Consider the following 26,770-nt stretch of genomic DNA (forward strand, 5'->3'; position numbering starts at 1 on the left):
AGACACGGCTTGGATCCTGCGTTGCTGTGGCTGTGGCGTAGGCCAGCAGGCGTAGCTCCAATTTGACCCCTCACCTGGGAACCTCCATATGTCGCAGGGGTGGCCCTAAGATGCAAAAAAAAAAAAAAAATGTAAATAAAAATAAAAAATAATAATTCCAATTACTGGCATGAATAGTAAAAATGTATTATCACAAGTAACTACTTAAGAAACCATAAATACTATGTAAACTTTATTTCAAGGCTATGGGATAAGGGCTATGTTTTCCTAAAACAATTAAAATTTAATTTCTCTAAAATAAGGGGCATTAGCATGTATTTTATAAAACTACGAGGCAAACCCTTTTTCTGTTAGATTGTCTCTTAGATATCTATTAAAGTGCCTGGTACACAGTAAATGATTAAAATTAGTTAGAATCATGAAATACTTTTTTTTAAGCCATTAAGTATCCACTAAGAGTTCCAAAGTAAGATATAGCAGCGTTCTTAACTTTGGCACTATTGGTATTTTGGACCAGGTAATTCTTTGTTGCTGGGGCTGCCCTGTGCATTGTAGGATGTTCAACAACATCTCTGGTTTCTATCCACTAGATGCCAGTGGCAGCCCCCCTTCTAAAACAATCAAAAATATCTCCAGACACTGTCCAATGTCCCCTGTAGGAAATAAAATCTGAAAAAAAAATTGTAATTATTTTTGCAAATCATTTAGTGCTTCATCAGGAACACTTGGGTTTTCTAGTTAAATAACAGAATTTTAGGATTGTAGTATTTCTAAATTCTCTCTAAAGTTTACTGTAGGATACAAACTCTAAGTGACCTACAGATTAGATTATCTCTAATGTCCCTCTTAAACCTTCAGAGGATTTCACATGAGAGAAATATTAATAGCTTCTATCTATTTAAGCCTATCTATGTGCTAGGTATAGTACTGAGCACTTCATGTTCATGCTCTCAATTTATACTCATGACATCCTCATGGGATGCCTATTAACCCCACTGTAATATGAAATAATTTTAAAGTGTATTTTAATCAAGATAGCAAAGTGCTTCCAGAAATACTTATCATTCACTGTATTCATTCTGGTACTGAGCTAAGAATACGGTACCTTTACTTGCTTAATTTACAACTTATGATTAAATAATTTCAATATCTCTACCAACAAAATTAGGCTGAATTATCAAAACCTTCAGGAATTGGGGAAATGTTCACAGCACCTAACAAGTCAGAGAAATAATTACCTGTTTCTTGAAATATTTTTTACACTGTGGCATAATGAAAGAGTACTTTTTATATTTTTCATCCATGATTCCCTGTGTTCTTCCAGTAACTTTTTTTTCTCCTTTGTACAACTTGACAAGAAAAAAAAAAAATCACCTTATAATTGTTTGAAGATATTTGTAATTTCAATCTGTTTTTCAATAGAAATTGAAGGCTGGGTTCAAAATCCCAGTTTGTTCACCTGATAAGTTAACTTGTTTAGGCCTCAATTTCAATGACATAACTTGGATGGTAAGACCTATGTGAAGGCTGTAAGAGTTAGCAGGCCCTCAATAAAAATTACATTTCTCTTCCTTTTATCCTCAAATTAAATATCAGCTAAGGGCCAATTCTATTGAAGCATTTTTGCATGTCTAATAAGAGCCAAGGGAGGACATGATGAAGCAGTTAATCTAACATTATTCAATGTAACTGGAAATTAACATTTTCAATGTCCCAAACCCATCATCCCTCAAAATCATCTGTAACCTAAAGAAGCATTCTGTTTGAGATTTTATAATTACTGGTATTATTTCTCAAATAGAAAAGTATATCATGAAATGCATTGAGTGCCTGCATAATTTATCAGTTATATTATCTAGAGTCTTCTGTTTTACTTTTCCTTATGGTAAAAGACACAGAACCATTCTTGAAAAGAAGTGTTCCTTCCTCTCTCCCTTCACCCACACAACTAACTGCCAAGAAATTTTGATTCATATTTCTCTCTAAAAGGAGGCAGATAAATTGGAGCCTTTCTTCTCAACTCCACAAGACTGTGTGTATAATTCATCTGTTTAGTTAACTATCACCAACCCAAATGGATATTATCCATTTTATGAATAACTCACAATTAAGTCATTTATTAATGAAGGTAAGTTACCCTTAGCAAATATTAGGAAACCAAATGTTTAAAAAGAAAAAATCTTTGGGAATTAAATTACATAATCCACTGCTTCCCTTACTGGCAAATAAAACAGAACTAGTATACTAGAATTTTATTAAACAATCTATAAAATTCAATGTAATACAGTAATCCTTTATTCCATCCTAAAGTTTTAATACAAAAAGGGGCTTCATAAAGCTCATGTGAAAGGTGGAACCAGGAGAAGACCCAAGAACAGGTTTTCCGGTAATCTAAAGTATTATAAAATATGTTATGAGGTTTCAGGTAAAAGGTTGACAAAATGAAAGTATGTCAGTATAACACTCATAATTTAGTAACATAAAATAAAAGTTCATTATGTTCTTCCTGTTTACTTTTATTTCCTAGGATATTTTAGGAGGTAGCAGAGTTTCACAAAACAGTCAACTGCATTTGTTCTTAAAATAATTTACTGTCACTATTCACTGTGTTTCACAAGCTAAATTTATTTGTTTGTTCTTAAAGTTGATTTCAAGAAATGGAATAAGAGTAGCTAAAAAGTTCTCCAAAAATGTTCTGGTCCACAAATAAAATTCCAAATTCTACAGCAATTAAGGGTTATCTGATCACATAAATTAACAAAGCTAAATGTAACTAAAACCAAGTTGCTCATTAATGATATAAAAAGCAAAACATAGCAAAAAAAAAAAAAACGACTTTCTGCCTGTGTATATTAAAAAGACCAACTGTAAACCAATTTTTTAGAAATTTAAAATTCCTATAGATACAAAGTCTACGGATAAAATGATTTCTACATGTAAAATGTAGTTAGAAGACAAGCTCTGTAACCTCTAAACCTGAAACTCTAAATCCTGAATGCCAATACCAAAAAAAAATTTTCCAATAAACTTACTTTTTAAAATAGAGAGCAATGACAAGAAAATTAACATACCCTTTTTACCAAGACAATTTTCACCATCAAACCAACTTAATATTGTGGGAAGCCAGGGATGAAATCAAAAGCAATTTAAAGTATTAAAAAACTTACCTGAAAATGTCAACCCCACCCTTTTTTCTTTCAAGGCTTGGAAAGACATTAAATCAAATTTCAGCAAACATGATGCCCACTTCTGCTTAACTGTATTTCCTACTTGTTACCAGAATGAAATTAATGGCCAACTTTAATTAATATATAAAGAATATTCACATATTCACTCATTTAATCACTATCTTTACTTGACAAAAGAGGAAACTAAGATACAAAGAGGTTAAGTAATTTCTTCAAGATAACAGAGCTGGAGGTAGTAGTGCCAATTAATACATCCAAGGTAGTAAATGAATAATGGGATGGGATGGAAAAAGGAGTAGTTAATTTTTTTTCTAAAATAGTTTGCAAAATAAGTGTTGTGAATAAGAACAAAATGTTTAAACTATAAATATATATAAGTAACACAAATTTTACCCCTAGACAAGTACTTTGGTGCTTTAATATTTGATTATGGTTAAACACCTTACATCAAAGAGTATTGGCACTCAACCAAGTAAATAATTTACTGTCACTGTTTTGACAGTGTATTTTACAGGCTAAATAAAATATATTGTAATTTAAAAGAGAGGGCGTTGGTGATGTAACTGGAGCAATAGTTTCAGGAAAACTACTTTATTAGCAGTTAATTAGAAAAGAGCTTGTGTGTCGGGGAAAGGGGATAAGAAAAGGAGAGATGGCAATTCCACTGCCTTAACCCCACCTCACAAGAAAGTAACTAAATCACCGTGGGTCAGCGCCTAAGCCAATTGGAGAATTGGCCCAGCGGGATCTCAAGAGGGGATGACAGGAGACCCTAGCAGAGGGGGAGGGGTGGCGATGACAGGAGAGGGGCGGTAGAGAGAGGGCTAGCCTCTCATCTCCGAAAAAGGGGAGAATACAGGGGGCAAGGGGCGGAGAAGGGAAGGCAGGAAATGTTTCAGAGATTCCAAATGAAGTGACAAGAAATTGAGTAGGAAACACAAGAAAGGCGGGACCCTCGGGCAGAAAGGGGTCTGTATGGAGATGGGGAGGCATGTCAGCACAGAGCTTTCCTGCCAGCCGACCCTCCTTCTCTCCAGCCCCTCACCCCGTCCAAACTCTCACTTTCTCTGCAACCCTATACCTGCGCGGGTCATCCCCGTTCTGCTCCCCGCCCCCCACCCCAAGCCGGATAGAAGGAGGGAGGAGATTCACCCTCACTCTCCTTTTTGGGCTGGTGGAGCGAGCGCCGAACACAGCCGATTCGGGGACGAAAAGGCCAAGAGAAGCAGGGAGGCCCAGGACCCGGCTGACAAGTCCGGGCGGCCGACCGGCGCCTCACCTGACAGAAGCGTCGGCAGTAATCCCGACTGCTGATCCCGACGCCGCCGCCACCGCAGCTGCCGCCGCCTGCGCCGCCTCTGCCGTCGCCCGTAGGTCTAAGCCCAGTAGGGCCTGGCGGGGACTCCACAATGGCCACAAGCTCTTCTCCGAGGCGTTCGGCCTCTTGATCGCTCTCTTCTTCCGCCATGAGGCTCTCGCCGCCCAGCGCGTACCAGCCCCTGCGCCGCCGCGGCTGTAGCTGCCTAGGCTAACCTCCTCCTCCTCCTCCTCTAGTTCCCTCCCCCTTCCCTCCGCCCCAGCCGGACAGGGGCCTCTCGGCTGTCCCTACTTCCGGCTCCGCCCACCCACGCCCCCAGTTTTCATTGGATAACTCTGGCCGCCAATCATGCGCATGCCCGCCCTTCCATCACTATTGGTCAAATCAGCTATCTGTTTGCTAGATCCGCAGTCCATTGGTCAATGTTGCTCGGCCGTTGCTGGGGACCGCCTACGAGCTCAGCCATTGGCGGCGCAGGAGGACGGGGCGCGGTGGGGGACACGGCGGCCACCGCGGGGCTCGGTCGGGCAACGGCGGCGGCGGCGGCGGCGGCGACGACGGCGGCGGCGGCGGCGGCGGCGACTGGCCCTCCTCCTCCCTCACTCAATTGCTCCTCCTTTTTTTCCTCCTCCTTTCCTTTCCGGCCGAGTATCGTCCACTTCCCCTAGCGGCCGCCCTGATCCTACGGTACCGAGGAGCTAGGGAGGCCGAGGGTGGGCCCGGCCTTTGGTGCGGGCTTTGGGCCCGGGGCCTTCAGTCCCGAAGCTGGAGCCGGGGGCGGGGCCGGGGCGCCGTTGTCCGCGGGAGGAAGAGGGAGGAGACGGGAAGCCTGACAGCAGCCGCCTCCGCCAGGCGCCTGCCGCGTCCTCCCGTGAGACTGCCGCCAACTCGGCTGTCGAGTTCCTGGGCCCACAACCGGCAGCTGGGACTCGGCCCTGCCGAGCTAGCGGGACAGAGGCTGTGGGGCGCCGACGTGCTGTGCTTCGCGCGGGAGGAGGGAGTCTAGACGCTGGGAGCGTCCCGAGCCCCGCCTTTCCCTCCTCGCGAACCCTGGGGCCTGGGGCGCGCGAGGAGGTGCTGAGCCGGGCGGACGACTGAGAAGGGACCGGGATGAGGAATGTTGGAGTGAACGTCGGGATCCAGATTTGTGGTGTGGACTAACTAGAACGATTTTAAACACACCTGGGTGGTGGCTGTTGTGGAAGTACTTGTTCGTTTTTTCATCCACCTTTCTTTTTTATCCCCTCCCCCATTTTTTCTTTCCATTTGCTTTTCGTGTTTTACAGTAAAGGCATGACTTCACGGCACCTCAGGGAAGATAGGGTGCAAGCCCAGAAACTATTTCCTCACCACCACTTGTTGAAAAACTGATTTGAAGGCATCTCTGGATTTGAACAAACGGAAAGTGCCAGGATTTTATGCGTCTTTGGTTTTGCGCTAAAGACCCATCACTACTAGGCATCAAGACGAAAAAAACTGGAAACTAATCCGGTAAACATTTAAACTTGAAAACTTACGATGAGTTTTGTTTTTATCTAGTAAGTGATTTGTTGCTTCTCTCTCTTTGTTGTTGTTCTTGGCCAATTCCTGCGCTCAACTTTTTAACTTCCTTGTTTAAAATATCTTCTGTAGAAAACACAGAAGTTTTGTTCTTTGGTTCTGTAAACTCGAGCATCTTCTACTCGAGCATCTTCTACTCGAGCATCTTCAACTCGAGCATCTTCTACTGGGTGGATGTTTGACTCCGAAGTAACACAAATATACTTTAAAATATACAAGATTTTGGAACGTATAGGCCTTTCACATTAGCACAAGTGATTAAGAGCTCTGTGCTTCAAAGAATAACGAACATGTTTTAGAGTTTGAAATCCAAAAACAGAAGACTTTTCACCTAGAAAGATTTAGGCATTAATGGGGAGAAATATGTAATTTTTTCATAACTAGCTTAGAACCATTAATTATAGTTGGCACTGGTTTGCTATATGATTATAAAGCACATAACAGTAACTTAAAGCACAAATATGTAATGGTAATTCGCTATTTAGTAAGTGGGAATTGTCTTAGCTGCCATTGAAAATCTATAGCCTAAATGATATTTGATACCTAAGAGCCTTGCATTAAACAGACTTTTAATGGAAAAAAATTTAAATATATTAAAACCTAAACTAATCATACTTTCCACAATTTCTGTGAAATGTTGAGTTATTCTCTCAGGTTATGTCCACAGGTGTCTAACACAAATTCTTAAGCAAAAATTTTATGCTGCCCAGTTATGAATTTTCTAGCACAGATTAATGGAATACTCCATTGTTTCTGATTACACTTATAAAGCATAGTTTCTTGACCACACTTGGAAATCTTTCTCTAATATATTTTTATCAGGACAGAATTCCATCTTGAATTCTATCAAGTTCATGTCAATTTCTTGTATCTAGGTTAATGTAATAAGAGCTCAATTTCCAATTGCCCCAGGGAACAAATAATTATCACTGACAGTCTTTGTTCATGATCTCAAATGTTCAGTGCCCATAACTTTATGATTTTGACAGTGATCACAAAAAAAATGTTGTTGGGATAAACTGAGAAATTATTAAGCTGCTTCTGAGTTAAATATTTGGAAAAATAGTAAAGATAATGTCTACTTAATCCATATCAACAAATCGTGACTGAGCACCTATCAGATACAAGATACTGTGCTAAGTTCTTAATTTTGGTCTAACTTAATAGTTAATAAGTGAAATAAATATTAACAAATGTAAATATTAGTCTCTAATAGAAAAAAGAAAAGTGTTAGGACAGGCATTTGCATATCTTTCTATCGCCTTTTGGAAAGCTCTCTTAGTAGAGCTATATATATATATATAAAATTACTTGGAGCTCTATATTTTATATTTTTGACTTTAAAATTTAATGTCATTGTTTCTGTTTTTAGTTGCTTTTGGTCTGTGTTCTTTCTTAGTTTTTACTTATTTTCTTAAAACAATTTAAACTTGAACACAATATAAATTGGATGAGAGTAATACAATTAATACCATAAATGTTGACTAGTAATTGGGTTTTTCTAAAGGATAGTGATATCTGGGGTAGTTGGAGTTCTTTTTTCACAGTTATAATTTATTTGTATTTCATCAAAATCAAGGAGTGGACCTAGTTTTTACTAGTAACTTGCTCTGGTTTTGCCTTCTCTTACACATTTCAGGTAAGTTAAGACCTAATAGACACACAGTCTATTAATTTAAGTTTTCTGAAACCTTTAATCTTTAAATATTTATACCTACCCTTTATTATTAATTAGTTGCCAAATGAAGTGTTGTTATAAAGCTTATCTTTGTATCTTTTGTCTTGAAAGAACCTAATTCATCAGAATGGAAAGATTTGTAGTGACAGCACCACCTGCTAGAAACCGGTCTAAGACTGCTTTGTATGTGACTCCCCTGGATCGAGTCACTGAGTTTGGAGGTGAGCTGCATGAAGATGGAGGAAAACTCTTCTGCACTTCTTGCAATGTGGTTCTGAATCATGTTCGCAAGTCTGCCATTAGTGACCACCTCAAGTCAAAGACTCACACAAAGAGAAAGGCAGAATTTGAAGAGCAGAATGTGAGAAAGAAGCAGAGGCCTCTAACTGCATCCCTTCAGTGCAACAGTACTGCGCAAACAGAGAAAGTCAGTGTTATCCAGGACTTTGTGAAAATGTGCCTGGAAGCTAACATCCCACTTGAGAAGGCTGATCACCCAGCAGTCCGTGCTTTCCTGTCTCGCCATGTGAAGAATGGAGGCTCCATACCCAAGTCAGACCAGCTGAGGAGAGCATATCTGCCTGATGGATACGAGAATGAGAATCAACTCCTTAACTCACAAGATTGTTGACAAGGAGGTTACCACCATTGTGATCAAGATAAATAATGTGGAGTATTAAAGTTATGTGTTGATTGTGTGGTTCATTTTTATATTTATTTCATTTTAAATCATGTGATGCAGAATAGTTTTGCAATGTATATATATAGTTGCAGGCAAAAAAAAAAAAAACCACAAACAAAAAAAAAAGCTCACTGCAAAACGTATTGTTAATTTTAGTCACCAATGGTGTAAAGCAAAACTTAGGGTTTAGAGTGTGCTAGGATACCTGAAACCTGATGGTTATCTTTAAAATTGATGGTTTTTCTCCTGAAATGTTTGTGCATGGAAGAACTGCCCTGCTTTTTTACCCTGTTGCCATGTATGATTATTCCTTGTGACATTACTTAATTACTTGGATTGAAGACTAGCCTAGGAAATTGAAGCTGCTGCCAGGCAATACCACTCAGAGTAACTTAAAGGAATTATTTCTGATTAGAGGATCCTCAAAAAGGAAGGGATGGTGGGAAACTGTTCTTCTGTCTTCAGATTCCTAGCAGAAAATGACTGTTTCAGACTATGCTTTGCTTGTATATGATGTAGTTACCTAACTATCCTTCAGTTCCTCACTATCTTTTCCCTTTTTTTAAAGGCCTGTTGTTGTATTTAGTAGCAGCTTCAAGTGACCAAAAGACTAAAATCTTTCCTAATGTCAGTGCCAAAAGTCATGGGGAATTTTGCAGTGACATGATTTTAGTCTATTACTATAAACACAAAATTTTGAACCATAGCTTTCATTTCAAATATCATCTTGAATTTGCATACTTTTTTTTTATGTCATGGTGTCAAAAGACTTCAAGATTGGCATTTAATTTAAACAAGTAGGTATTTTATGATTGAGTTTCCTGTTTTTACAGAGAACGAGTAACTACTTTTTGGCTGAGAGATAGTTAAGGAAATTACTTTCTATGCATTAATTTTTCCATATGATTTTATAAGAGTTTAGATAGACTAGGAACAAGTTTACTTACTTTCACTTTTATGTGCTTTGCCTCTGGTGATACAAGGTTTTTTTAAACATGGGTGGTAATTGTCTAGAAATACTGGCAAGATTTTTGTAGTGGAGATCTGGCAGTATCCTGCATAACTGTTTGGGTGAGGAAATAATCAGTTCTGTTAAAGGTCAACCATGTTCAGGAAATGATCTCTATCTGAACCTCACTGTCCTGTAAGGTTATCAAAGTAGATTAGCCCAGTTATGTTCTTTCTGTTGGATACCCAAATTATATTTTTTAAAAAATTAAACAGCTAAAAACTTGGACTAGAGCTTTAAAAAAAAAATCTTAAATTCTTTGAAAACATTCAAGTTAATATTTATAAAATATATTTCTATTACAAAGCACTGACAAATGATGCCCTATGTGACTTGGAGTTATCTTTTGAGGTCATTTTACCACCAATCTTCATTTAAGAAAAAAAAAAAAAAAAAAAAGCCAAAGTGAATAAGAAAAAGGTTAGATTATATATTTTTCAGAAACAGCTTTCCATGTCTTAAGTTTTTTAAGAGACTTAAGTTCTGAGTTTGGGTTGTCAAAGAGCCCTTCTGATTTTAGATCTTAAGTGGGTTTTTTTTGTTTGGCTCTCATTTTTAAGTAAGGCCCCCCGCAAAAAAAAAAAATCACTTGTCAAAATTCCAGCTACCAGTTTTTCTTATCTTCTGTTATGCTAAAGTAGTACAATAAATGCCTAGAGTAGTGCTGTCATTGATAAAGCACATGCTAGAGGAGAACAGCAGCAAAACATAACCAAAATGTACTTTGCTTTTTACTTCCTTACAGGCAACCATGTTTAATTTGAATCTAAGATGGTAGAAGATCTAAGAAGCTATGAAAATAATTGAGTTTTATAGCACTGTTTTCAGAATACAAAGATAAGGTTAGATATACAGTCATTCTAATTTTTTTCAAGAATTTCATATGATTTAGACTGCTCCCTATTGGATATTTGCACTAACAGCAAACACATAGTGGCAGGACAACTTTGAGTGAGTAGTCCTAAGTGGTGAACTGGATGACGTTGCACTAGAAAAACACCAGTAATTCACATTTGAGTTTCTAGTAGTAATTACTGATTTGATGATCATTTAGGTCCCATATATCTTAATATATTTATCCAGGCTTCTAACTTTTCCCACATACACTGTATCTAGGGGCATAATATATCTTCCTGTTAGGATTATATCATGACCTTAGAGTTTTCCATCCTGTTGGGGAGGTTTAATATGTTTCTTTACTGATTATGAAACTTTATTCCCTGAAACTGGATAACTTTACTTCATAGTTAAATAGATAAGGCAGAGTGATCATTTTAGCCTGCTCAAACTGATAGAAATCCGTGAAGCTGTGGTTGGCATATGTTGGATAACAAATGGAGAATGTCTAAGAGGCATGTGCTGCTGTGGAGGTGTAGTGGACATGTGTACAGAAGCTTTCAATCTTAACTATATAGTGTTAGTATGATTCTATACTATTGGAAAAATAGCACATTTTTTTTCTATTTTATAAGTTGTATGCATAAACAAGATTTGTAATGTTTCATTTATAAACTGCCTTCAACACATGCTTACCTGTTAATAGTGTTTTCTCAAAGTATGGTAGTATGTCTTCCAAAATTTCACTATATGCTTACAGTAAGTAGTTCCTAGCTTGTTGAAATGTTAAATTCCTTGTTGGTTCTTTTGATTCTTGTTGATAACAAGCCTGAAAGGCATTATAATCATTTCTTACAGGGTGAAAATTTAGGAAGATTGTGTATTGGAGCCTAAATAGTTACTTTATTCATTATCATCTTTGAGTAATATTTTAAAAAACAAACAAATGCTACTTCCAGTTAATGCATTTGGCCCTACTGAATTTCAGGGACCAGAATACTAAGAAAGTTCTGCATCTTAAACTTGTCACCAAGTAAGCATCAGCTTGGGATTATTCTGAAGTAGTCATTGCTTAAAAACTATTGTAAGTAACAGTTTGGCAAGATCTCCAAGCAGACATTTCCATATTAAAATCTTTTGCCTAAAAGAATTTGTATGTAAATGTTAATGGAAAACACATTTAAACAAAATAAACTTTAAGGTGGCCCAAAATGAAAGCCACAGACAATTTATTATTTGGTGCTTAGTCTTTGTAAGGGCTCTCCATGGTTTGACTTGCCCCAGCCACCTTTAAATGAGTACAGGTCACCTTAAAACATGCTTATTAAATAGAAGGTTCATCCTATAACTTCATTGAAAACCTTAGCCTGAAATAAGTTGCTTTGGCTTCTAGTCAGCACTGATTAAAATGTGAATAATGAAGTTGACTATCCTAAACCTGGTTTATCTCAATCCATACTATCATAGACTTTTGAGGTAAATACAGTTCTTATCTAGTGGTATTCTACTTGTATCTGGAATACTGTATTCATTAAAATTTTACTATGTTCATTTTTTGTATTCCCTTTTTTTTTTTTGCTCATGCATGTATCCTTAGTATAAATGTGTCGCTTTTAAAGTTTTGTCTCTGTGACTTTTAGAAATAAATTTCAAAAAGAATTTGCTTCAGAAGTTTTTGAAAGCATGTTGTTTTGTGAGTCAATAGCATATATTTCATAATTCCAAAAGATTAATAAAATTTTACTAATTCAGATATATTTTTCTACTAGTATATCTCATAAGATTTATTAGTCCTTGTGCCCAATGTAAAAGTATACTGTCAAATCAGATTCACATCATAGCTACAGACAGCACCTTCCCTAGAATTATATAGGTAATATTTAAATAAGCATAATCAGTACTTTGAATTTGAAACAGACTCTAGTTTTCTACTTTTAGACTAATTATAAAAGACAAGGAAATAACTTGTATCTCATGATTTTTATTGGGATTTTGAAAGATTTGCTATATTCTTATTCAACAGTGGGGGTGGGGTGCATAGAAGTGGAAAATTCTTTTGCCTTTATTAGTTTTACACAGTTTGAAGGCAAATATTTCTCCTACTACTCACTTCCATTTGGAAGAAAACCATGAATTTATAAAGTAATTGACTTGTTTTTTTCTGAAATAAAATGGTAGAAAGGACTTTAAGAAATTAGTCAACATTTCTGTTTCCAAACTATCAGAGGCTTGTCTTGATTTTTCCAGAAGTATCTCCTCATAACCTTAATTAAATGTTAATTAATTGAATGTTTGTGCCTCTGGGTCCTAATTGTTCCTTTTTTTTTTTTTCCTGTGTGTAAATTGAGTTGTATTATATACCTGTAATATAGTATCTCATGATGCATGGATGCTCCTGGGATCAGACTAGCTAACCTAGCCCTGTGAAGACAACAACAGGAAGTAGACTAGAACTTGTGATGTAATAAATTTGATACTTACGGCATTATTTCCATTGGATTGCTCCTCTAATATGTTACTTGATTTCCCTTGTTTTATATGCATACAATTTTAGAATGAATGCTTAGCTCTCTCTTGTTTATATGTTGGAACCAGATAATATAAAAGCCCATGGCTTCAAGTTCTTGGTTAAATTTGAATAATATGCAGTCAACTAGTATTGATTGAGTTCTTACCATGTGTCTGATGTTTACTCTAGCCACCGGGGATACATCAGAGAAAATAAAAATGATTCATTGTCATAATACAGTGATGGAGCAGGAGCAGGGGAAGGCACATACTGTTTTTTCCAGCCAACTTCTTTAAGCATTCCTCATAAGACTAGTAAATTACCAACAAAATAGTTATCACTGGTTTCATCTTGATTCTCCAAATCCTATTTTGTATAAGAAGAGCAATAAAAATTGAAAATTTCCAAACTGAATGGTCTGCATATCCTTTGAAAATCTGGTAGTATATGTTATCCATAAAATATCGATTTCTAGATTAAAATTATTAAACAATGGGTCTGACCAATTTAAATGCCTATAAAATAACCTGCCACACATTTTAGTTCAATGCCTATGATAAATCAAGAGCTTCATTGAATACTGGATATTAAGATAGTCACTGGTGTACCTATGATTATAAGCCAACCCCCTGAGCTGGTATATATTTTAGATGACAGACTCTACAAAATTTTCTGTTTAAGCATAAAAAGAATCAATACGTAATGAAGCATGTTGTTTTTATATGCCTTCTCTTTGATTTTTTTCTTACCATGTTCATGTAGTATCTATTCCATAGTAATAATAATTTTATGTATTCCTTTTAATCTAACAAATTCCTTTTTTATGAATATATCAGAAGCAAAATAGCCAATATATAAAGATATATGTAGAAGGAAGTTGATTTTAATATTATAGTGATAAAAAATCGCAAATATTATGAATATCCAGCAATAGTGGATGGTCTAAAAATTATGACACAGCCATATTATGGAGCTATTCAAGTGATCTAAAAGCATGGATCAAAAGAGACACCTACAACATTGCTAAATTAAAAACATATATCCAGTGAATTTTCTCACTTTTGAAGAAAAACACAAATGCTATACAAAGTGCAGTATGTTTGGAACATGTATGGAAGTTCCTGGGCCAGGGATTGAATCTGAGCCATAGCTGTGAACTACACCAGCTCCATCCCGGGCCAGGAATCAAACCCTCACTACCGCAGTGACCTGAGCCACTGAATTAGATTCTTTTTTTTTTTTTTTTTTTTACTCAAATGAATTTATCACATCTGTAGTTGTATAATGATCATAACAATCTGATTTAACAGGATTTCCACCCCACAGCCCAAGCACATCCCACCCCCCACACTGTCTCCTCTGGAGACCATAAGTTTTTCAATGTCTGTGAGTCAGCATCTGTTCTGCAAAGCAGTTCCGTCTGTCCTTTTTTCAGATTCCACATGTTCCACCAAATGAAAGCATTTGATGTTGGTGTCTCACTGTATGGCTGACTTCACATAGCATGATAGTTTCTAGGTCCATCCATGTTGCTAAGAATGCCGGTGATTCATTCTTTTTAATGGCTGAGTAATATTCCCTTGTGTATATGTACCACTTCTTCTTGATCCACTCCTCTGTCGAGGGACATTTAGGTTGTTTCCATGTCTTGGCTATTGTAAATAGTGCTGCGATGAATATTGGACTACATGTGTCTTTGCAAGTCGTGGTTTTCTCTGGATAGATGCCCAGGAGTGGGATTGCTGGATCAAATGGTAGTTCTATGTTTAGTTTTCTGAGGAATCTCCATACTATTTTCCGCAGTGGTTGCACCAATTTACAATCGCACCAACAGTGTACTAGGGTTCCTTTTTCTCCACACCCTTTCCAATACTTACTATTTGTAGACATTGTGAAGATGGCCATTCTGGCTGGTATAAGGTGGTACTTCATAGTGGTTTTGATTTGCATTTCTCTAATAATGAGTGATGTTGAACATCTTTTCATGTATTTCTTGGCCATCTGTATGTCTTCTTTGGAGAACTGTCTGTTTAGATCTGCCCATTTTTTGATGGGGTTGTTTGTTTATTTGGTATGGAGCTGCAGAAGTTGTTTGTAAATTTTTGAGATCAATCCCTTGTCAGTTGATTCACTTGCAAAGATTTTCTCCCATTCTGTGGGTTGTCTTTTCATTTTGTTTAGAGTTTCCTTTGCTGTGCAGAAACTTTTAAGTTTGCTTAGGTCCCATTTGTTCATTTTTGTTTTTATTATCAATACACTAAGAAGTGGATCTGAGAAGATGTTGTTGTCGTTTCTGTCAGAGAGTGTTTGGCCTAAGTTTTCCTCTAAGAGTTTTACAGTGTCTTGTCTTATATCTAGGTCTTTAATCCATTTGGAGTTTTTTTTTTTTTTTTTTTTTTTTTGTCTTTTTGCTATTTCTTGGACCACTCCCGCGGCATATGGAGATTCCCAGGCTACGGGTCAGATCGGAGCTGTAGCCTCCGGCCTATGCCAGAGCTACAGCAACGTGGGATCTGAGCCGCATCTGCAAACTACACCACAGCTCATGGCAACGCCAGATCGTTAACCCACTGAGCAAGGGCAGGGACCAAACCTGCAACCTCATAGTTCCTAGTTGGATTCGTTAACCACTGCGCCACGACGGGAACTCCTGGAGTTTATTTTTGTGTATGCTGTTAGGGAGTGTTCTAATTTCATTCTTTTCCATGTGGCTGTCCAGTTTTCCCAGCACCACTTATTGAACAAGCTGTCCTTTCTCCATTGTATATCCTTGCCTCCTTTGTCATAGATTAGTTGGCTGTAGGTGCATGGGTTTAATTCTGGGCTTTCTCTCCTGTTCCACTGATCTATATTTCTGTCTTTGTGCCAGTACCATATGGTTTTGATGATTGCTTTGATGATTGCTTTGTAGTGTAGTCTGAAGTCAGGGAGCCTGATTCCTCCAGCTCCATTTTTCTTTTTCAGGGTGTCTGGCTATTCTGGGTCTTTTGTGCTTCCAAACAAACTTTAAAATATTTTGTTCGAGTTCTGTGGAAAATCGTTGGTAATTTGATAGGGATTGCATTGAATCTGTATATTGCCTTAGGTAGTATAGTCATTTTGATAACATTAACTCTTCCAATCCACAAGCATGGTATATCTTCCCATCTATTTGTGTCATCTTTGATTTCTTTCATCAGTGTCTTATAGTTTTCAGAGTACAGTTCTTTTGTCTCTTTAGGTAGGTTTACTCCTATGTATTTTATTCTTTTGAATGCGATGGTAAGTGGGATTGCTTCCCTAATTTGTTTTTCTGCTCTTTCATTGTTAGTGTATAGAAATGCCGTCAATTTCTGTGTATTAATTTTGTATCCTGCGACTTTGCCAAATTCGTGGATGAGCTCTAACAGCTTTCTGGTAGAGTCTTTAGGATTCTCAAGGTATAGTATCATGTCATCTGCACATAGTGATAGTTTTACTTCTTCCTTTCCAATTTGGATTGCTTTCAGTTCTTTTAATTCTCTGATTGCTGTGGCTAGGACTTCCAGAACTATGTTGAAGAGTAGTGGTGAGAGCAGACATCCTTGTCTTGTTCCTGATCTCAGCAGGAATTCTTTCAGCTTTTCACCATTGAGAATGATGTTCACTGTGGGTTTGTCGTATGTGGCTTTTATCATCTTGAGGTAGGTTCCCGTTATGCCCACTTTCTGAAGGGTTTTTATCAGAAATGCGTGTTGGATTTTGTCAAAGGCTTTTTCTGCATCTATTGAGAGGATCATATGGTTTTTATTCTTCAGTTTGTTAATGTTGTGTATCACACTGATGGATTTGAGGATATTGAAGAATCCTTGCATCCCTGGGATAAATACCACTTGATCATAATGTACAATCCTTTTAATGTGTTGTTGGATGCTGTTTGCTAGTATTTTGTTGAGGATTTTTGCATCGATGTTCATCAGTGAAACAGGCCTGTAGTTTTCTTTTTTTGTGGTATCTTTGTCTGGTTTTGGTATCAGGGTGATGGTGGCCTCATAGAATGAGTTTTGAGTTTCTCTGCAATTTTTGAAAATAGTTTCAGAAGGAGAGGTGTTAGCTCTTCTCTGAATGTTTGATAGAATTCACCTGTGAAGCCATCTGGTCCTGGACTTTTGTTTGTTGGAAGTTTTTTAATCACAGTTTCAATTTCAGTTCTTGTGATTGGTCCATTCATCTTTTGTATTTCATCTTGGTTTAGTCTTGGAAGATTGCAATTTTCTAAGAATTTGTCCATTTCTTCTGGGTTTTCCATTTTATTGGCATATAGTTGCATATAGTAGTCTCTTATGATCCTTTGTATTTCTGTAATGTCTGTTGTTACTTCTCCTTTTTCATTTCTAATTTTATTGATTTGAGTCCTCGCTCTTTTTTGCTTGATTAAGTCTGGCTAGGGGTTTATCAATTTTGTTGGTCTTTTCAAAGAACCAGCTTTTCGTTTCATTGATCTTTTCTATGGTTTTCTTTGTTTCTATTTCATTGATTTCTGCTCTGATCTTTATGATTTCTTTCCTTCTATTAACTTTAGGTCTTGTCTGTTCTTCTCTCTCCTGCTGCTTTAGATGTAAAGTTAGCTTGTTTATTTGAGCTTTTTCTTGTTTCCTGAGGTGGGCTTGTATTGCTATAAACTTTCCTCTTAGGACGGCTTTTGCCACACCCCATAGGTTTTGGAGTGACGTATCTTCATTGTCATTTGCTGCTAGGTATTTTTTAATTTCCTCTTTGATTTCTTTAGTGATCCATTGGTTGTTTAGTAGCATGTTGTTTAGTCTCCACGTGTTTGTGGTTTTTGCAGATTTTTTTCTTGTTGTTGATTTCCAGTCATATACTGTTGTGGTGGGAAAAGATGCTTGATAAGATTTCAATTTTCTTAAAGTTACCGAGGTTGGATTTGTAGCCCAGGATATGACCAGTCTTAGAGAATGCTCCATGTGCACTTGAGAAGAATGTTTATTCTGTTGCTTTTGCATGAAATGTCCTATAAATATCCATTAAGTCCATCTGGTTTAATGCATCATTCAGGGCCTGTGTTTCCTTATTGATTTTCTATCTGGATGATCTGTCCGTTGCTGTAAGTGGGGTGTTAAAATCCCCCACTATGATTGTGTTATTGTCGATTTGTCCTTTCAAGGTCATTAGCAGTTGCCTTATATATTGTGGTCAACCTATGTTGGGTGCATAGATATTTAAAATTGTTATATCTTCTTCTTGGATTGTTCCTTTGATCATTATGTAATGTCCTTCCTTGTCTCTTAAAATATTCTTCATTTTAAAGTCTATTTTGGGTGATATGAGTATTGCTACTCCAGCTTTCTTTTGATCCCTGTTTGCATGAAATGTTTTCTTCCATCCTCTCACTTTCAATTTGTATGTATGCCTCTTGATGTGTCCTCCTCTTTTTCTTCTGGAGTAGGATATCTTTTTTAAGGTTTCCAGTCCATTTGGGTGAAGAGTGCTCAGTCTTTAGTTGTGAATTTTGTTGTTTTTAGGAGAGAAGTTGAGCTCCAGTCCTTCTATTCCACCATCTTAATCCTGTCTGCTTTTACCAGATCTGAATTAGATTCGTAATCCATTGTGCAATAGCAGAAACTCCTCTCCTTTCATATTCTTAATGTTATACCTTTGGCTGACACAAATTTATAAAGTAATGGAATTTATACTTGTTTTCTCTGAAATCAAAGTGGTAGAAAGGGATTTAAAAAATCTGCCTGTGAGATCACAAGAGTTGAAGTAGCAAATTCATGTCTAGAATCCATGTAGTCATTAATCCACACTTTTAGGCAAACCACTGTATTGAAAAACAGGTTCACATTGAGGCAAGATGAAAGAGGGCTGAGAAAGAAAGTCTCTAGGGAAATAAATTGAATATATATTTATATTATATTATTTCCTTAATAATCTACTCTCCTTCACTTATTCCATCCTTTAATAATGGAAGGAATTATAATTCCTTACTGCTTTCAATTTCCAAGAATCCAAAATTTCCAATTTGATTTCCAAGAATTCCAAAATTTCTTGTTTTCCGAACATTTCCTTTTCATAGAATCCCATTTTAGGTTTACAATTGCACTGTTTTCTTTTATCTCTGAGACAACTGTAATTTTTGAAAAGCTTTCTTCTACTCCTGCACGGTCTCTGTTTTCTCCAGGTTCCTCTATTTCAGAGTGTTTAATTTTAATCTTTCCCTTCCTGGTATTTACTGATTCATAGATGCTCATCCATATTTAAGAACTAAATAATGATTTGTAATCTGTACACACATGAATGGGACCTCGAAACAGGTAGAGTAATAAGAAACAACACACAATTTTTTAAGAACTCCAAAAGTAAGTTAGTTATTGAAAATCTTTTATCTTAAGTGCTTTCAGTTTCCTCAAAGTCACAGGGGGAGGGGTGACAAATGTAAAAAAATTACAAACAGAAACTTCAATTAAATAGAGTCTGGAGACCAAAAGGGGGATGCCCCTCGTGCCTCTCATACCCTGTGATGAGAGCAAAACTCAACAGGAAGAAGAAAGTCTCCTATTCTTTCCTGGAAAGGACTCAGCCAATGAAAAGCCACAGACTCCGTTTACTCTAGCTCTCTCAAGCTTCCTTTCCCCCTTTATAAAAGCGTTCTCCTTTCTTGACACGTGGGGACTTGCCCCAGGCTCGCCTGCACATGGCTCACCATGGTTGCAGGCCCCAAGTTGCAATTCTCTCCTGATCCTGAATAAACCCAGCTTTGGTGGAGAAATATCTGATAGTCTGTTAACACAAGAATGTGTAATATGCCCACTTACTGGAATTCTGAGAACAGGATCAGTAAGAGAGCTATTACGAGTTGAATTGTTTCCTCCTCACCGAATTTTTATCTTGAAGCCTTAACCCGCCCAATACCTCAGAATATAAACTTACAAAGAAAAAGGGTCATTGCAAATGTACTTAGTCATGATAAGGTTATACTGGAATAGGATGGGCCCTTAATCTGATATGACTAGTGCTTGTGAGAAGAGGATCTTTTGCACACACACACACACACACACACACACACACACACAGATAATGCTATCTTAAGATAAAGGTAGAGCTCAAGGTGATGTGGCAGAAGTCAAGGACCATCAGAGACTGCCAGCAAAACACAAGAAGCTAGGAGAGAGATTCAGAACAGATCTTTCCTCACAGCCTCAGGAGGAACCAATCCTGCCTATACCTTGATCTCAGCCTTTTACCCTGCAGAACTGTGAGACAAAACATTTATGTTGTTTAAGCCAGCAAATTTTTTGTGGTTTGTGGTACTTTGTTACAGCAGTGCAAAGAAACCAGTATAGGAGTTTATGGTTCAATATGTAATAATTCTTTTAATCTCATGTTGTTAGTCTTTTGCCTATCACAATCCCCTATTCAACTGGCTTTCCTGAATCTGGAGCTTCTCTGGTTCAAATTATTCAGAGAATAACATTCTGGTCCCTTGCTTGGTGAGGGGTGTGGACATGAGTAGAGAAAAAGCCGCCTACTGGTGAAGCCCAGGGAAGTGGGTCTGGAGCATGCCAAGAGGTTCCTTGCAGCCTGCGAGTGCTGAGACTCTGAGGGGTTCTGCAGGGTGATCTGACTGGGTCTGTGTACTCCCTCCATTCAGTCACTTATTACCTATCCAACTACACTTTATGTTTTGAAAGTTGAGGAAATTTCTCATACATTATGTGTCCTTTTTCATTTCATTTGTCCTTGCATTTTAAATACACACACACATATATATATTTAAAATTCATGTATCTTTATCTTGGTGAAGTTTTTTGAGATATAGGAGTTAAATACATGCAAATTCACTGTTTTAAACCAGAGGTCATTTGGTTCTGATCTCAAAATGTAACATTTGAACATAAAAACCAGAATGTGGTATCTATAAGAGGTTAAACACATGTACTTCCTTCACTTTATGCCCCCAAATCCTTAAAATCTGAGAAGAAATTCACAGTAGCATTATAAAATGAGAAAGTGTTCCATGAATAGATAAGACTTAAGGAATTTTTGGATGGTGGAAAAATTGATTGTATGGAACAATAAATTTTATAGATGATGGAAAAAAATTTACCCTTGAACAACACAGGTTTAAACTGATCAACACAGGTTTAAACTGTGCAGGTTCACTTATACATGGAATTTTTTTTTTTTCACTAAATACATTCTACAGCACTACACAATCTGATCCTTGGTTGGATGAATCCAAGAATGTAGAAACTCAGATATGAGAGCTAACCATAACTTATACCCAGATTTTCAACTGTGTAGCAGTGGGGGAGGCAGGATCTATGCCCCTAACTCCTCCATTGTTCAAGTAACAACTGTAGTTTGTATTAGATTGAGAAGTAGCAGAGTGAGAAACACCAAAGCTCAAATGTTTTGAAGAAAACCACATCCTGAAGAAAACCACTGCTGAATTCAGAGCAGATTCAGAAAAACAGCAAGCTCAAAAATGATCATGAATAGTAGGAGATACTGCCTCTGAGTAATCATCAGGGTAAATGGCTAATAAGGCCAGCTAGGTGGCAATAGCTCACAGGGTTGGGGCAAGCTTCTCTAGAAGGCTGCATATAGTCTGAATCAACATCCAATATGTGGGGCAGTTTCTCATATAGGTAGTGCCATAATCATGGGCACCACTCATTATTACCCCTACTGACCACAAGCAAAATTTCTCTAGCTTTCTGTTCTTACAACTATTTTCTGCTGGCCTAGGGGTCTTTGTTCCAAAGGGAGGAATGCTTCACTTAGGAGACACGACCATGATTTTCTATTGAACTAGAAATTAAGACTGCCACTCTGCTGCTTTGGATTCCTCATGCCTCTAAATCAATAGGCCAAGATGGGAGTTAACAGTGCTGGCTGTCAGATCCTGACTACCAAGGGGAAACTGGACTGTTGCTCACAATGGAGGTATCGAAGAGTATGTGTGTGAAATACAAATATCTCTTAGAACTACCTTGCCTTGTGATTAAAACCAATAGAGGACTACAACAACTCAATCCTGGAAGGACTACCAATGGCTTGAACCCTTTGGGAAATGAAGGTTTGGATCACCCCATCAGGTAAAAAAAAATGACCAGTCGAGGTGCTTGCTAAAGGCAAGGGGATATAAAGTGGGTAATAAAAGAAGGCAATTATAAATATGAACAACAACCACACGACAATGATGGAATTAAGGACCATAATTGTCATTGAGAAGTTCCTCCTTATTTTTCTATGAATACATCTGTGTGTATATCTATATATCTATATACCTTTGTCTTCTTTCTTAATTCCCCTATGTTGTAACACAAGTATATTGACTTTATATTGCAGTATTTAAGTATTGTTAGTTTTACATCATAGTATTTAAATTATAAGATATCTAGGGAAGAGGTTAGTATGTTTTTGGTTGTACTCAAGATAGTTGTATCATGTTAGGTGGAATTATAACTTTTTTTTTTTTTTTGTCTTTTTTGCTATTTCTTTGGGCCGCTCCCACAGCATATGGAGATTCCCAGGCTAGGGGTCCAGTCGGAGCTGTAGCCACCGGCCTACACCAGAGCCACAGCAACGTGGGATCCGAGCCGCGTCTGCAATCTACACCGCAGCTCATGGCAACGCCGGATCATTAACCCACTGAGCAAGGGCAGGGACCGAACCCGCAACCTCATGGTTCCTAGTCGGATTCGTTAACCACTGCGCCACGATGGGAACTCCAGGAATTATAACTTTATTATTGTTTTTATTTGAAGATTAAGCATGGTTTCATGAGATGGATATTGGTGCCAAATTGACAAAAGGTGGACTTGTGATGATCAATTTTATGTGTCACCTTGACTAGGCCATGGGGTACACAGATACCCAGTTAAAAATTATCCTGGATTTGTCTGTGAGAGTGTTTTGGAGGAGATTAACATTTGAATGAGTAGAATGAGTAAAAAATATTATCCTTTTATCGAATTAGTTGAAGGCCTGAATAGAACAAAAGGCTAATACTCCTTTGACTAAGAAAGAATTTTCTCTTGCTTGACTATCTTGAGCTGGGACATGGGTTTTCTTGGGCCTCAAGCTTACGAATATTTAGTCTGGAATTACAACATTGGCTTTCTTGTTAAGTCCCTAGCTTGTTGACTGCAGTTCTTGGGATTTGTCAGCCTCCCATAATGGCATAAGCACTTTATAATAGGATTTCCCATTGTGGCTCAGAAGAAATGAACCCAACTAGTATCCATGAAGAGGCAGGATTAATCCCTGGGCCTGTTCAGTGGGTTAAAGATCCAGCATTGTCCCGAGATACAGTGTAGGACACAGATTCAGCTCAGATTTGGCGCTGCCTTGCCTGTGGTGTGGGCCAGCAGTTGTGGCTCTAATTTGACCCCTTGCCTGGGAAATTCCATAGGCCCTACCTATAACCCCCCCAAAAAAAATCCCTATAATAAATCTCTTCATATATATATACATATCCATATAATATGTACCAGTAAGGTATATAGATATCTCAATCTGTCTACCTGTCTTACCACTTCTGTGTCTCTGGAGAATTCTAATATGTCATCCAAGTAAAGCTTTCTTTCTTTGGGCAGATAAGGAGGTATTGACCTAAATCAAACAGACTGCCAGATATTTCTCCAGGAAAGAGTTTATTCAGGATCAGCAGAGAATTGTAATTTGGGGTCTTCAACCAAGGAAAGCCACATACAAGTCCCCATAGTGCAAAGTAAGGAGAACACCTTTATAGAGGGCTAAAGGAAGTTGTAACAGCTATAGTAAACAAAGAGCCCTTGCCAGGAAAAAAGATTCTTTCTTCCCCCTGTTGGTCTCTGCTATTGTCACAGAATATGCGATTTAATGGAGGTTTCTGTTCATTAATTTTTTTTTTTTTTTTTGGCTGTGCCCATGGCATGTGGAAGTTCCCAGTCCAGGGATCAAATCCGTGCCACGGCACCGACCCAAGCCACTGCAGTGACAAAGCCAGATTCTTAACCTGGATCCACAAAAGAACTCCTGCTCATTAATTTTTTAGTTTTTCCCCTTTTGATCAAGATCCTACTCTGAAAGTATGGCTGATCAAGAGTCAGGTTTTATAGTTTCAGTGGCTTTTTGTTCCTCAGTACCACGAAGGACCTTTCATTGGTGTAGTGTCCCACATCTGAGGGAAAAAATGCACAATCCCATTAACGTAAAAGAAGTCTAGAAAAAGAATTCAATCAATCAAACATCACGAAAGAAACAAAAAGGGAGTTCCCTGGTACCTAGTGGTTAGGACTTGGTGCTTTCACTACTGTCTAGGAACTGAGATCCCACATCAAGCCATTGCACATCAAATCCAAAAAAAAGAACAACAAAAAAAGCAGTGCCAAAGACAAAATATGAGATGGCAGAAGTAAGTAAGTTCAAATATATGTTATAACATATAAATGTCTTCTATTAAAAGAATAATTAAGCCTCTGTTGGTTGTATCATTTGCAACTATTTTCTCCCATTCTGTAGATTGTCTTTTCATTTTTTTAATGGTTTCCTTTGTTGTGCAAAAGCTTGTCTTGTCAGTTTGATCTGGTCCCACTTGTTTATTTTTATTTTTATTTCTATTGTATTGGGAGACTGATATAAGAAAACATTTGTACAGTTGATATTAGAGAATGTCTTGCCTATATTGTCTTCTAGGAGCTTTGTGGTGTCTTGTCTTATGTTTAAATCTTTAAGCCACTTTATTTTTGTGTATGGTGTGAGAGTGCATTCTAGTTGCATTGATTTATGTGCAGCTATCCAGTTTTTCTAGCACCACTTGCTGAAGGGACTGTATTTTACCAAGGGCTTAATCTCCAAAATATATGATACAACTCAACAGCAAAAAAACAAACAACCCAAATGAAAAATGTGCAGAAGACCTAAATAGATATTTCTCAAAGAAGACATACAGCTGGCCAATAGGAACATGAAAAAATATTCAATATCATTAATTATTAGAGAAATGCAAATCAAAACTACAATAGGGTACCACTTCACACTGGTCAGAATGGCCATCACTGTTAAGTCTACAATAACAAATACTGGAGAGAGTGTACAGAAATGGGAACCCTCCTTCACTGTTGATGGGAATACAAATTGATACAACCACTATGGAAAACAGTATGGCGGTATCTCAGAAAACTAAATATAGAACCACCATATGACCCAGGAGTCCCATTCCTGGGCATATATCAGGATAAAATTTCATTCAAAAAGATACATGCACCCCTATGTTCACTGCAGCACTATTCTCAATAGTCAAGACATGGAAATACCTAAGTGTCCACTGACAGATGAGTGGATTAAGAAGATGTGGTATAAAGTTCTTGTTGTGCCTCAGTAGAAACAAATCTGATTAGTATCCACGGGGACGAAGGCTCTATCCCTGGCCTCGCTCAGTGGGTTAAGGATTTGGCATTGCAGTGAGCTGTGTGGTGTATGTCACAGATGCAGCTTGGATCTGACATTACTGTGGCTGTGGCATAGGCCAGCAGCTACAGCTCTGAAATGACCCCTAGCCTGGGAACCTCCATATGCCGCAAGTGTGGCCCTAAAAATCAAAACAAACCAAACCAAACCAAACCAAGACTATGTGATGCATATATACAATGGAATACTAGTCAGCCATAAAAAAAAAAGTAATGCCATTTGGAGCAAAATGGATGGAACTAGAGATTCTCATACTAAGTATGTCAGAAAGAGAAAGACAAATGTCATATGTATCACTTATATGTAGAATATAAAATACGGCACAGATGAGCCTATCTACAGAACAGGTACAGACTCAATACACATGGAGAGCAAACTTGTGGTTGCCAAGAGGGAGTGAGAGGGAGTGGGAGGGACTGGGAGTTTGGGATTAGTAGATGCAAACTATTGCATTCAGAATGGATAAGCAATGAAGTCCTGCCGCATAGCACAGGGAACTATGTATAATCACTTGTGATGTAACATGATGGAAGACAGTGTGAGAAAAAGAATGTATATGTATGTATGACTGGGTCACTTTGCTATATAACAGAATTTGACAGAACATTGTAAATCAAGTATAACACATTTTTTAAAAGAATGGTTAGATTTTTTAAAAAACTATGATTGAAAAACTGTACTTACAACAAAATTGTACTGAAACTTTGAAAATTTTATATTAATCAAATGTTCAGAAAACGAGAATAACTTTGTCAATATTATAATCAAGAACAAATGAAATTCACAATTGTAAAATGAAAAAGAATATTTTTCGATACTGGTCAAATATACACTGTGCCTCTTTCTATCATTATATAAGCCCCCTCTCAACAAAGAAAGTGCCAACCTCAGCTTAGAGGCTTCTGAAAGCACTGTTAACACCTTAGTATTTATAACTTTTTGTTTTTAGTACATTTATTTTTATAGCTCAATTCTATTCATGGATATTTCAGTTGGGCTTTCCAATTATAGTTTTGATAGTTTTCTTTTTAAATAAATCTTTTGAAATATATAAAGCAAGTGAATGTAAAACACACCAAGGAAATTGTAGCACTTATGAGACTTGGGTAGAGCAAAATACTCAAAGGCACCACGTGATGCTACACAAATATGACAAAAACCAAAAGTTGATGTGGCATGGAATGGCTAGCGGCTTACTACACCTGCAGATAGTGAGATTACCTTTTCCAGCCTCCTTTCCCAGGTGATAGAATCCTGGCCAAGGAATATGAGTGGAATTTAAACTTTAATCTCTATCATGCAATGAATCATCTATTATCTTCCTCCTTTGTTTACTGAACCCCAGGCTCTAGTGAAAATGAGAATGATAAAACAAAAGAAGTTCAGGAGGGGAATTGTGTTCCCAAGGAGGTAATAGCAAATATTGATGCATATTGCCTTGACATCCAGGAAGATTTCCTCCTAGAAATCTTCAGGGTAGTGAACTTCTTCTTTCATTCATTGGTAGCATGATGGAAAGACACACACACAGAAACACAGCCGCTCACTCCA

At 37.5% G+C, this 26,770-nt stretch overlaps 2 protein-coding genes across 7 annotated transcripts in view; one reads left to right on the plus strand and one right to left on the minus strand.

Annotated features, from left to right (window-relative positions):
- Positions 1-4,786, minus strand: part of ZNF654 (zinc finger protein 654) — an 88,079-nt gene extending 83,293 nt beyond the window's left edge. Inside the window, exon 1 of one of the 4 annotated variants that reach the window (XM_021070740.1) lies at positions 4,468-4,786. In XM_021070740.1, coding sequence (XP_020926399.1) covers positions 4,468-4,656 — 189 coding nt within the window. In that variant the 5' untranslated portion in view covers positions 4,657-4,786. The remainder of the gene's footprint in view (positions 1-4,467) is intronic. The other 3 variants (XM_021070739.1, XM_021070747.1, XM_021070742.1) reach the window with 3 other exon arrangements.
- Positions 4,976-11,675, plus strand: CGGBP1 (CGG triplet repeat binding protein 1). Of its 3 annotated transcripts, none has more exons than XM_021070750.1 (3): positions 4,976-5,193; positions 5,793-5,997; positions 7,856-11,675. In XM_021070750.1, exon 3 carries the CDS (start codon positions 7,872-7,874, stop codon positions 8,373-8,375), a length of 504 nt encoding a protein of 167 aa, XP_020926409.1. In that variant the 5' UTR covers positions 4,976-5,193; positions 5,793-5,997; positions 7,856-7,871; the 3' UTR covers positions 8,376-11,675. The 3 variants fall into 3 exon arrangements, with proteins under 3 accessions (XP_020926409.1, XP_020926410.1, XP_020926411.1); XM_021070751.1 differs by having other exon boundaries at positions 5,001-5,193; positions 5,793-6,044; XM_021070752.1 differs by lacking the exon at positions 4,976-5,193 and adding an exon at positions 5,200-5,656.

This window comes from Sus scrofa, chromosome 13 (genome assembly GCF_000003025.6).
Source record: "Sus scrofa isolate TJ Tabasco breed Duroc chromosome 13, Sscrofa11.1, whole genome shotgun sequence".
Lineage (NCBI taxonomy): Eukaryota > Metazoa > Chordata > Mammalia > Artiodactyla > Suidae > Sus > Sus scrofa.

What these genes read in the sequence shown, in the direction of transcription:
- CGGBP1 (XM_021070750.1), top strand. Translation starts at nt 7,872, where the DNA reads ATGGAAAGATTTGTAGTGACAGCACCACCTGCTAGAAACCGGTCTAAG.